At 33.9% G+C, this 12,555-nt stretch overlaps 6 protein-coding genes across 9 annotated transcripts in view; 3 read left to right on the top strand and 3 right to left on the bottom strand.

The window, feature by feature from the left end:
* LOC145332949 (fibroblast growth factor receptor 1-A-like) overlaps positions 1–1,042 on the top strand; it is a 44,333-nt gene extending 43,291 nt beyond the window's left edge. For 3 of the 4 annotated variants that reach the window (XM_080178066.1, XM_080178065.1, XM_080178067.1), the window contains one exon: positions 143–1,042. In XM_080178066.1, the coding sequence (XP_080034192.1) occupies positions 143–502 (360 nt within the window). In that variant the 3' untranslated portion in view covers positions 503–1,042. Of the gene's footprint in view, positions 1–132 lie in introns of all 4 variants that reach the window. The other variant, XM_080178068.1, reaches the window with a different exon arrangement.
* The window catches only part of LOC145332951 (ribonuclease H-like), a 135,244-nt gene that overhangs the window by 50,632 nt on the left and 72,057 nt on the right, over positions 1–12,555 (bottom strand). The window lies entirely within an intron of this gene.
* Positions 2,710–3,901, bottom strand: LOC145332954 (histone H2A-like). The gene has a single exon (XM_080178077.1). It carries the CDS (start codon positions 3,358–3,360, stop codon positions 2,944–2,946), a length of 417 nt encoding a protein of 138 aa, XP_080034203.1. The 5' UTR covers positions 3,361–3,901; the 3' UTR covers positions 2,710–2,943.
* On the top strand, positions 5,677–6,552 carry LOC145331494 (histone H2B-like). Its single transcript, XM_080176186.1, has one exon. The coding sequence runs from the start codon at positions 6,001–6,003 to the stop codon at positions 6,373–6,375; it is 375 nt and encodes a 124-aa protein (XP_080032312.1). The 5' UTR covers positions 5,677–6,000; the 3' UTR covers positions 6,376–6,552.
* Positions 7,405–8,544, bottom strand: LOC145331621 (histone H4). Its single transcript, XM_080176388.1, has one exon. It carries the CDS (start codon positions 7,844–7,846, stop codon positions 7,535–7,537), a length of 312 nt encoding a protein of 103 aa, XP_080032514.1. The 5' UTR covers positions 7,847–8,544; the 3' UTR covers positions 7,405–7,534.
* LOC145331233 (histone H3-like) lies at positions 9,305–9,759 on the top strand (the record flags this gene model as incomplete). Its single annotated transcript, XM_080175850.1, has 1 exon — positions 9,305–9,759. A coding segment is annotated over one exon (423 nt), but the record flags the coding sequence as incomplete, so codon positions are not given.

Raw genomic sequence — 12,555 nt, forward strand, 5'->3', positions numbered from 1 at the left:
CTTGTAAATTTTTCATAGATGAATAAGGTTAACTCCTTTGCAGATTAAAATCATTGGTGGAAAAGTTTGGAACTTTATTATGTATTCTATGTTGAATTTAAAATCAATAACATATATTTAACTTAATTTTAGACTTTTTCAGATTCAACCAGCCCTGGCCCGAAGACAAAAAGATAACCCAACCGAAAATGTGAACATTTCAACACAGCAGGGGAAAGTGTACACAAACACAGAAGTGTACAATGAAACTAATGAAGCGTACACTGAACACGGATTAAAAGTGTACAACGATGCGTATAAAAATAATAATGCCAGCATTAAAAATGACATTCACCCATCACAGACAATGAGCAACTATTTCTGTAACAAGGATGTAACAGCTGAAAGCTTGCAGCAGCTGTACAACAGGCGGGAGAGTACTGGCAGTACTAAGCTGGAGAAACGTGACTCGTCAGAAAGTGGTTACCAAACTAAAAGAACTAGTAGAGAAAGTAGTGAATAAAAATAAATTTTTTTCCACCACCTAAAGAAAAAAAATACTTTTCTAATGATTGAATATATAAGACTGAAAGACAATACCTATTACATCCCATTTATTATTAACCTCTGAAATAATCACAAAATTAAGCTTTAATGTGCCAATTATTTGTATAAAAATATTATTTTGTAAAATGACATATTTTTAGCATTTCATGATATTTATTATCCAGTGATTGTTTAAAACTAGTCGTATGTTTATAGTTGGTTTTAGTCTAGTTTTCATAGACTTTTAATGTAAATTCTTATACGTAATATTTCTTATATTTTGATAAATGTTTCTTTTTTTGTTAAAATATACATAAATTAATCTATCGCTCAATTATTGTACAAATAATGTATTTATCATCTATCAAAAATGATATTGTAGTAAAACTTATTAATTATGAAGTAAGTTTTTATTCCGTTCAGCTATAAAATTGTAAAAATATTTTGGATAATGAAAATTATCATTTTTTTTTTGTTCTAATGTATATTTGTATCTCTAATAAAATGTACAAGAAAATTATGATCTAAGTTTTTTTGATACATGTTTTTTTTCAGAAATTAAAATGACCAAAAAATATGAAATTGCTTTTCTGTGGGTCGGTCAGTAATGTAATTGTTATATTTAATGAGATAGTATAACAAGGGTACCTACTAACAACCTTTAGAGAAAAAAACAAGGATGACACCATCCTTAAGTGGCGAAGCTAAAAAGTTATGGATGGACATCCGAAAAAAAGTGTCATAGAAATTAAAATAAATCACGAAACCTTTTAAGATTTATGTGAAAATCTAGGAATTGATCTAGCACCCCAACAAATAAGCAAATCTTAATGAAACTTTGTGGGAATATGTAAAATGTAAACTTTTTTAATCCCTGAATTTATTTCAGTCGTATATCTTGAATATAAGTCTAGAAAATCATGAAATCTAGGATTCGAATTAGCACCACACAACCAATTTGCAAAGCTCGATGAAACTTTATAAAAGTATGCAGAATTGGAACGTATTCAATCCTTAAACATTATGAAAACTAAAAAATCTAGGAATCGATCCAGCACCCCAAGCAATTGACGAATCTTAATAAAAGGGATAGTTCTACGAAGTGTATTTAAAGAGTTAAGGTACTTAGAGTAGTGAACTTTTATTTGTCTTAGTAGTATATATTAGGCATTGGATAGAAATGATTATATGTTAAAGAATTTTTAACATTGACCAGACCAAACTTTTTTTATTTGACAATATCTAAAAAAGTTAAAGTGATTTGCCACATAAATTACATGAGAATTGTCTATTTTTTTCCAAATATGTATAGCCAAAACACCAATAACAGAGAATCTTTTTCCACATATTTCACAAGAGTTATAAAAAAATTGGACAGGGGTTCCCCTTCGGACAAGTTACTTAAAAACATAAAAAATAACGTCTGGTTCATTATAGGACAGGTTTTCTATAGATTCTTTTTAAAAAAATAAAGAAAACCGTCCGGTTTACTTACAATATACACATTATCTCACGCGGAAATACCAACTAACCATACAACATATATATATATATAAAAAGACCATTCTCATGTAATTTATGTTGCAAATCACTAACTTTTTAAGATATTGTCAAATAAAAAAAGGTCGGTCAGGTCAATGTTAAAATTCTTTATCACAATCATATCTATCCAATGCCTAATATATTCTACTAAGACATATAAAAAGATCACTACTCTAAGTACCATACTAAATATTTTATTGGTCATTCTTTGTTGTTATGTGTTCATTAACTAGTATATGCTATCTAAAGTTGTATTTATGACAAAAAAAGTTGAAAATAAAAATGACAAAACTCATTTTTTAAGGAAAATCCCTGGTCAAATCTATTCATTTTAATCAATAACTTTATATTATGCACTACTACGTTATTTAAAATAGAAAAAACCTACAGTTCACTATTTTTTTTTAAATGCACTTCGTGAAACTATCCCTTTAGTGAAAATATGAAGAATGTGAACTTATTTAAACCCTGAAAATTTCAAACGTCTATCTTAAACAGGAGCCGAGAAAATCACATTTCCCTAAAAATGTTTCAGACAGACGGACATTTCAATTTATAGAGTAGGTTTGCTACTAAAAAAGATCGACAACGAACAAAGTGAATCAAGCTAATGTAGGGTTGTCATGAAGCGGAAAAAAATATTAATGTACTGGCAAAGTATGTTGTATAGTTGATGCTCTTTGGAAATGGAACATTCACAAATATATCTTCCATAGCGCCAGATTAATTCATAAGGAGGCTGTTTTATTTCTAATATCAGTAATGGTAATAATTAACGAGTGGCGTCCGTAAATTGTAGAATTATCTCTTTAGTTATAAGTTGTTGCTCTCTATAAAGAGAGCGTTTTTCAGGAGTAGTGTAGCAAATACAACTTCTTAAGCCTTGGTCTTCTCGGACTTCTTGGGGAGGAGAACAGCCTGGATGTTGGGGAGAACACCACCCTGGGCGATGGTGACACCGCTCAGCAACTTGTTCAACTCCTCGTCATTACGGATGGCCAGCTGCAGATGTCTAGGGATAATTCTGGTCTTCTTGTTGTCTCTGGCAGCATTACCAGCCAACTCAAGAACCTCAGCAGCCAAGTATTCCATGACAGCAGCCATGTAGACTGGGGCGCCAGCTCCGACACGCTCAGCATAGTTTCCCTTGCGGAGCAGACGGTGGATACGTCCGACAGGGAACTGAAGCCCGGCACGGCTTGACCTGCTCTTGGCCTTTCCCTTAACTTTGCCTCCTTTTCCACGTCCAGACATTATGATTGATTGCTTGGTAGTTAAATTAAACTGAATCATAAACCTAAATTGAGCCTTATTTATACCCCTGCGGAACTTCAAGCGCACAAATTGAACCTAATTACCTTCTCTTTAATCCATAAAATTCATTCCCCCACTGTAGTGTTTTTTCTTTCCTTCCCTATTTAAACAAAAAACCTATCTTTACCCCTCTGGGCTTCCGAAATAATCCTATTTAAGGGCTTTGCGTCACACACGGCCTAGTTGGTGTGCGTGTGTGTGTTATTCCCCCTCTATTTTCCCCACCTACTATATTGGATTCACCTGCCCTTTAACCGGCAAATTCGAACAAAGGAATAATTTTTCTAAACAACATGTAAAGAAAGAGAATATCTTGAATACTAACTAAGAAATCTAGAACACAGCACTGCAATGAAGTGACTGACAGACAGAGTTATAGAGTATATGCAGATAGATCAAGGAATCTCCTCAAGAAAATTTTTATGTCTTACAGATTATAAGCAGTTAAAAAAATCACGTTGGACTAAATAAATTATAGAGAAGCTTGCCCATGAATGAAAAAAAAAAAAATATTCTCTTAAATTGTAAAAAAATTTTCGATTTATGTTAATTTATTTTATCTAGAATCAGAATCTTAAGGTATAAAACAATAACGTTGTATTGATTTATATCCCCAATGATGATGATCAAAACTTACTCATTACAAAATTCTGTTTCAGATCTTACAATGCAGTAAAGATAAAATAGTTACAGAAAAGAACTTCAATATTCAAATCAATTAACAGTTTGATCAATTAGATTGGACTTGTTTTGAATAAGGGGGGGGGGGGTTGCTTAATTGTTTTGACACATTTGCGTGAACCTGGTGCCTAGGCTTTATCTTGGGACTGAGAGAATAGGTTATTAAAGATAAAATCATTCTTATATGATGAATTTCACGAAGTTTTAAGATTTTTTTTATATGCCTCCGGGTTTCGGAGCTGCAGGCCTCCAGTTGGTTGCAGACCTCTAACTCTTTAAAAAAAAAATTCATTTTTACCTGCACAGAGACCACCTGGAGGCCTGCAGCTTCTGAACCTGGAGGTCTATCCAAAAAAATCTTAAAACTTTGTGAAATTCATCATATAAGAATGATTTTATCTTTAATAACCTATCCTCTCAGTCCCAAGATAAAGCCTAGGCACCAGGTTTACGCAAATGTGTCAAAACTCCCCCTCCCCCCTTAATAATTAATTTTGAATAATTATTATGGAATAGTTGAAATAAGTATGAAAACATCTCCAAAAAAAATTTCGCCTACAACACTGTTCATACAAATGACGCATCAATTTTTTTAAAAGTACTTGGTTGAACTAAAAAAGAGTAGCATTGTTTATGAATTGTTGGAAATAAAAAAATGCTTTACTAATTCTTACCGATTTTTATCAATATTTGTACAATTCCTATAAATCTTCTCTTACTGTCTGAACAATTAGGTTTCATTATATATATATCTTAAATAAAATTGGATATACCAACGATCTTAAGGCTGCTAATAGTAAATTGAACATTATTAGAACCGTTAGAGCCTACTCTCAAAATAATCTGATTAAAGATTTTTTAATGGCTAAATATAAGAGTAAAACACTAAAGAGAGAAAGGTTTAACTGTATCTCCCCATCGCAACCACCTTGTGTAACCTTTCTATTGGGTCATTGAAAATCAACCAATGTTGTCGCCAAGTAACAGAAAATAATTTAGAAGCAGACGGAAGGGGTCTTTGAAAAAGGATGGGTGGTAGTTGGCTGTATATACATCTTAATTATAGATCTTGGCTAAATAACTTTTTATTAATTTAATTTAGTTTTATTTGAGAAGCGAGAAATCATTTTTTTGCAGAGTAATGGCGGAGCCAAAATCCAAATGGAGGGAGAAGACAAAATGACAATCAACATACGATAAGAACCCAAGCCAAGCAATTTCAAATTTAAAGGGACAAACAAAATGCTCTCCCTTCAGGACTAACCGAGAACAAACTTTTTTTAATTAAAAAAATTTCACCTCAAGAGAGGAGCTACTCTATAGCTAGTAGTCACTACACCAAATAATTAAAAAAATGTAAATATATCTAATTTTTTTTGATGGTTTTTAAAGGGTTATTCTTGTTCAGAATAGTATTTTCTAATTTCTTCTACCTCGTAATTTGTTTTCTTTTAAATGTAAAAATTACTATAATTTAAGTGCATTATGTTCGATTATAAAAGATTAAGGCTTCTATTTTTTTACTTGACAGAAAGAAAAAATAAAAATACAAAGTTACAAACATACATCCTTTTATTTGAGCAAAAGGGTAAAAAAATTTATATATAAAAAAGTTTGTTTTCACATAATTTAGTTAAATCCTTCCCCTACAGAAGACGTGCCTGTACACATACATAATCCCCTGCGGAATGTAGGTCGTGCAAGTACATCAACGGCTTAATGCTCGACGCCATCCTTCACTAGTACCGGCCCGCGAGGGTAGTTAAACATCAACTCTCCCCACCCCCTCTGTTTCTTTGTCATATACTTCACCTGCCATGTCTACAACAATGAGATTGTGATGGGCGGGAACTTCATTAAGGAGAATGTGGACACATAAGTAGTATAAATACAGGGGATTGACTAACTACAATCAGATTAATTTTGATCTACTACATCATGCCCCCCAAGGTATCCGGAAAGGCTGCCAAGAAGTCCGGCAAGGCCCAGAAGGCCATTGCCAAGGGTGACAAGAAAAAGAAGAAGCTGAGAAGGAAGGAGTCCTATGCCATCTACATCTATAAGGTGTTGAAGCAGGTGCACCCCGACACTGGTGTCTCCAGCAAGGCCATGAGCATCATGAACTCATTTGTCAATGACATCTTCGAGCGTATTGCTGCTGAGGCTTCCCGTCTGGCTCACTATAACAAGAGGTCCACCATCACCTCCAGGGAGATCCAGACTGCTGTCAGGCTTCTCCTTCCCGGTGAGTTGGCTAAGCACGCCGTCTCTGAGGGAACCAAGGCTGTGACCAAGTACACCAGCTCCAAGTAATTTGATTGTCTCGACTGCATAATGGAAACAAACGGTCCTATATAGGACCAATCATATTTATCTTTGTAGAGATTTTCACATTTATTATTCTAATCCCTATACATAAGAGCTCAAATTCAAAGTATTCCTCTGCTATTATCACACCATAGAAGGAGCTCTTAGACAGTTAGATAAGTTTACACAAGCTCTTTTTGATAATGTATTACAACAAGAATAACAACATTCAGAAGTAGGGAAGATTGTAAATATAAGGAATGATGTGTAGTTTCTCTCACTTATGTTACAAGATTCATAGATGTCCAAGGTGAGTGTGTTAAACTTAAGCTTTGAAACGTCTAATTTTACACCCACAACTTAACATTTTAATATTTAAAAAGTTTGGACAACCATCCATCTTAAAAAGTAACCGAGACAATATGATTCCAACTGGACGTTTATTTACCCATTATATGAATAAATAACCAGAAAAAATCAACAATATCAAAATAAAAAACTATCTATTCTTTACAATTAAAGTTGAAACCAGAATAACTATACAACATAATGCTGTACAAAAATTCCTATTCAAATCTTAAAAATTACTACCAAATACATTTTTTATTATTTTTTTATTTATTTTTTCCAAATCTGAAACACAGATAAACTTTCGTTATTGTTAAGACATAAAACAAGGATGAGTACATCCAAAAAGCGAAGCTCTAAAATAAGAAGGAATGACAAAAACTAGTTTATTAGTATTTACCTTTATACTCTCACATTTCTCACAAATCAATGCAGTCACTCTGTATGAGTAACAAGAATAATCATTGTGATCAATAGTTCTAACACTTATGAGAGCTAGCTGTTACAAACAGTCATAGTCAAATGTGGAAAAACTATAATTTAACAGAAATGTAAATATTAAGAAAATTATGTTCATAGTTGTATATCTTTTAAATGAAAAAACTAATACAATTTTATTGTAAAATAAATGAAGCTATTCTACAATCATCAATTTATAAATGTAAGAATTATCCTATAAAGTTCAAATTTGCAAGCTTTTAATTCTGCACATTACTGCTTTAAGTAATTTCTTTTTATTTAGATGACAAAAAATCTCATTAAGATAAATATGATTGGCCCTTTAAAGGGCCGTTTGTTGATTCCATTGAGCAGTAGTTTAACCTCCGAATCCGTACAGGGTGCGGCCTTGCCTCTTCAAGGCATACACAACATCCATAGCGGTGACAGTCTTCCTCTTGGCGTGTTCAGTGTAGGTTACAGCATCTCTGATAACATTTTCAAGGAAAACCTTGAGAACACCTCGGGTCTCTTCGTAAATAAGTCCAGAGATACGCTTGACACCACCACGACGAGCTAAACGCCTGATGGCGGGCTTAGTGATGCCCTGGATGTTATCTCTCAACACTTTCCTGTGCCTCTTGGCTCCACCTTTGCCCAATCCTTTTCCGCCCTTGCCTCTTCCGGTCATCTTAATAGTTTGATTTCAAAAATGAAACTTAATCAACATATCTGCAGACGCAATACTTATACTCAACACACGTTAATCCCTCGAGCTCCTATTGGATGTTGATCTGGACGATCCAGTACAACAAGGGCAGGTTAAATACATAAGAGGGGGAAGGAGAGTTTAGCGTGGACTTTGTTCAAAGGGGAAGGGATTTAAAGGATTAGGAGGGGTGTATACTGTATAAGGATTATTTCTAGTATATACTACAAAACAATAGAAATACATTTTTGGAGGGAAAATTTATATGTTTTTTGAACTCTTTTCTAAAATCTTATGGTTCTGATTTTTCAAAGCAATTTTTTTTATGGTTAGGTTAAGCCCATGTGTTAGGACGGTTCTTATAGGCTTATTTGAATCATCCTATCGATTTCAAACATTTCATAGTATGAGCTTATTCTAAAACATAGGAACTCTTTATACCTAATTAATGCCAGTCCGTAGGATGTCAATTTCAAGCATGTTATTTAAAATCTTTTTGTTTTATAGAATATTGTTTCATATAACATTTTAGAAATAGTTCATTCATTAACTTCACAGATTTTCCTTAACCACAATTCAAAATATGTTGTTTAAATATGTTTAAAATGGACTTTTTATCCCCATATAAAAGTAACAGGATGTTTGTGATGTCAGTCTGTGCCGAAGAATCTTGCTAACTGCTGAACCGTTATGGCTCTCCTTTACAATAAAGATTCTTTTAGGTCCAAAAAAGGGTTATAACTATTTGGGTTAGGAGACCATAACCCTCGCAGGAGAAAAATTAAATTTAATAATAGTAAATAATTATGGAGTTGCTATGCCTTTAGATTATAGCTTATTGTTGTAGCAGTAATTGTACAAAGTTTAAATTCAAAAAAAAATATTCTAACATTCCTGAACTATCTATGTAATAAAGCTTTATTTTAAGAAAAATATGCTTATAACTTCTCTAAAGTTATTAAGTTTTGAAAAACCGTTAGGATTTAATCTTCCTGTTAGAAAGCATTTTGCATTTGAATATGCAAACCACTCAGCTCAAATATCTGCCTGTTAATATCCGTGACAGTACGCCACATACACACACAGATGCTATAATAACTATAATGCCCAGCCCGACCCCTAAACAAATTTTCCGTTTCTCATCCCTATACATACACTTAATTCCCCCTTCTTAGTTGATATCTCTTCCCACCTTCCCTATTCCTCATATTGAAACTCGAATAATTACTTCACCACCCCATCCCATTCAGACAAATCTCATCTCTATACATATGCTACCTTTCTCTTTTGTAAGGTTTCCACCTCCTCCTTTCCAACCCCCTCCTTTTAAAGGCGAATTGAATCCCTTTTTATTGTATTTCATCCCCATGCACTCGTCTAAATCCCCTCTACAATTTTACTATAAATAATGAATGATTAATTCCTAGGCTAAGTTGAATTTTCATCATTCATTATTATTATACCAAGCAAACTGCCCGCAAATCCACTGGAGGAAAGGCTCCTCGCAAACAGCTGGCCACCAAGGCTGCCAGGAAATCTGCCCCAGCCACCGGCGGTGTCAAGAAGCCCCACAGATATAGGCCCGGTACTGTGGCTCTTCGTGAGATCAGACGTTACCAGAAATCCACCGAGCTTCTGATCCGCAAGCTTCCCTTCCAGCGTCTGGTCAGAGAAATTGCCCAGGACTTCAAGACTGATCTCAGATTCCAGTCCAGCGCTGTCATGGCTCTGCAGGAGGCTAGCGAGGCTTACCTTGTTGGTCTCTTTGAGGACACCAACCTGTGCGCCATCCACGCCAAGAGAGTTACCATTATGCCCAAGGACATCCAGCTTGCCAGAAGAATCCGTGGAGAACGTGCTTAAGCTTTTTGATAATAACCTACAGATACTGAAAACGGTTCTTTATAGAACCAACCAATCACTTCTTAACGAGATAAATTTCATCAATACCAAGAAATAAAATTTCTTGGTTTTACATATTTACTGTAAGTAACTACTCTACAATTATTGTGTGCTTAAACATACTAAATATTGGCTATTTAAAATTATTTTATTCATATGTTACTCATCCTTTTGAAATATTGGCTACTAGGACTATTAGCGAAGCAGCTGTATATCAAAATAAATATTCCTTTAATCCAAAACTAGCGGCTTCGCCCCTAGCCTCTAGGGGCTTTGCCCCAAAAGGTGATAAAAAAAATTAAGGCGAAATTCGTTAAAGGACCAAGGAAATCTTCAGCAGAAAAAAAATGGGGGGGGATTTTTTTGTTTTTTGGGGGGTTAGGGGTGTCCCACCCCCCAAGAAAAAAGCTTAAATCATCACAGGACCAATAGGTATATACCCTGAAGAATGGAATCCGATCGGTTTAGTGGTTACCGAGATCTTAAGCTTCAGATGGACGGACAGACAGACATCAAGCTACTTTGTATTATAGATATAAAATTACGTGAGAAACTTTTCGTTATTATTTTAACAAAAGATCTTAATCTTGTCTGTAATATTTTAAATATTTGTTTGTGTTACTTATGGATGTGTTCATCCTTATTAAAGTAAAGGGATAGCTAGCTGAATGATTTCAAACAGAATGTACAAGTATACAATTATATAATTTTGTATTACATTATATAACAAACAATAAGACATAACTAAATTAGTTGGCATGCTGTTTTTGTGAAAATAAGCCATAATATAAATTGCATTCATCATAAAATAAGAATTGAAATGCTTTCAAATATATGCCCTATAAATGTAGCTCAAACCATTCAATAGGAAAATAATATGCAGTTCATTAAATTTAAATGCATTTCGTGAAACTATCCCTGTTGGACAGATTTGTTATACTAGTGTTAATTATTTAAGACTTGTTACTCTTTATTGATATGTTCGTTGGTCTGGCTTTCTGATTTCTTAAGCTTCTATTTTATAGATGTTTTCATCCTTGTTTACTAAATTGCCTCCTTACATATTGTAGTACAGCCACTCACCTTTGTTTTGTATATAAAAGAAAATGTTCTGTGCTTCTTTCTATTTACAATTAACATGAGGTCAAGAGATGATAGAATAGTAAAACTTTCCATTAAATATATACTGTAGCGGCTGCGCCCATAGCGTCTGTTGGGGGGGAGGGGGAGGAAAAATGTTCCTCATACAACATAAATTATTCTTATATAAAAGTAACAGGATGTCTTTGTGCACCAAAGGTTCTTGCTAACCGCTGTACTAATATAGTTCTCCTTTACAGTGAAGCTTTTTATACTTCATGGGAAGGATCATAACTATTTTAGGGCAGAGTATCTTCACCCTCTCAAGAGAAAACTTACCCCTAGCAACTTAAATTTTCCTTATATAAATATTACATGATGTTTATTTGTCTTTGTATCAATGTATAGTCGACTGCTGTTTTGATATGGTTACTTTTTTTAGTAAAGCTTCTTATAATTCAAGGGAAGGTTAATAAATATTTCGGGGGAGGGTACCTCCACCTTCCCAAGAGAAATAACCTCTATATCATATACCTTAGTATGATTCATTTTTTGACCATAAGATCTAGCTAACCACTGCACTGAACAGTTTGAGTTTCGGTATTAGCGGCTAGAGGCCCCTATTGGCACTTTAAATGTTTTTTTTGTTCAAGTCTCTACGATACCTATCTATTTTGCGATCAAGCCTCTACGATACCTTTTTATGTTGCGTAGAAGTCTCCAGGCGAAAATAATTTTTTTTTGTGATTTCTTTTGGGAGGGTAGTGGTACCCTCCCTCCAAATAGTGATAAACCTTCCTGGGACCTATGAGAAGCTACCCTGTTAAGGAGAATTCGATCGGTCAGCAAAATCCTTCGATACAAACAGATACCGTTCTACTTTGTATTATAGATTTAGGTCAGGGGATGTTGAAACTAGAAAAAGCAATATTAAAATTTAAAATAAAACAGCAACTTGGAAAAGGGGTTCATTTTTCAAATTTTCTCGGAAAGAAACATTTTCTGCTAAGGAGAAACTTATTGGTACTGAGATTTTAGCGTGTAGAAAGACAAAAATTTTCTGTTTATTTTATGTAAATGTTAGAAAATTATAGACGTATTTCTTTTAATAATCACGAAACCTTATAACTTTAAACTTTTATTAACATATAACAATTTAGATTTATTATTGATGGATTTTGCACCAGATTATCATGCAATCTTATAAAGTGAAAATTGTAGTGGGCTAAAATAACGATCCAATCCTTAACCCTTTCCTCTACCCTCCTACTGGATGTAAGAACTGACCAATATGTAACATGAGAAATAGCAACCTTATTTTTCCCCTGTTAAAAATATCAACGCATATTCTACTTCCATGCAGATAAGACAAATGGCCGGGTGCTTAGCCACAAGTGAAATAGGTGGTGGGGAAGTCTTTTTCCTTTGCCGAACCGCGCGCTGTTGGGGACCCTAAGCCTTATACACAGGGCTATCCCGTATTCAATACAACTATATTCTATTTTAAGGGGTATAGATTTTTTTTATTTATTGTGACAAGGAATAGTTATTTATCGCATAGTATTATAGGCAGCTTTGTTAGCACCAAGTTTTAATTTTTATGATTTTTATTTTAATATTTATGGAAAATTGTCTGTAATACGATGCTATATATGATTTTTTCGTATGGCAGATAACCGATTCTAAACCAGCTGATATTTATCGGAGAT

Source organism: Acartia tonsa, chromosome 11, assembly GCF_053477335.1.
Source record: "Acartia tonsa isolate MP-2025a chromosome 11, ASM5347733v1, whole genome shotgun sequence".
NCBI classification, from domain to species: domain Eukaryota; kingdom Metazoa; phylum Arthropoda; class Copepoda; order Calanoida; family Acartiidae; genus Acartia; species Acartia tonsa.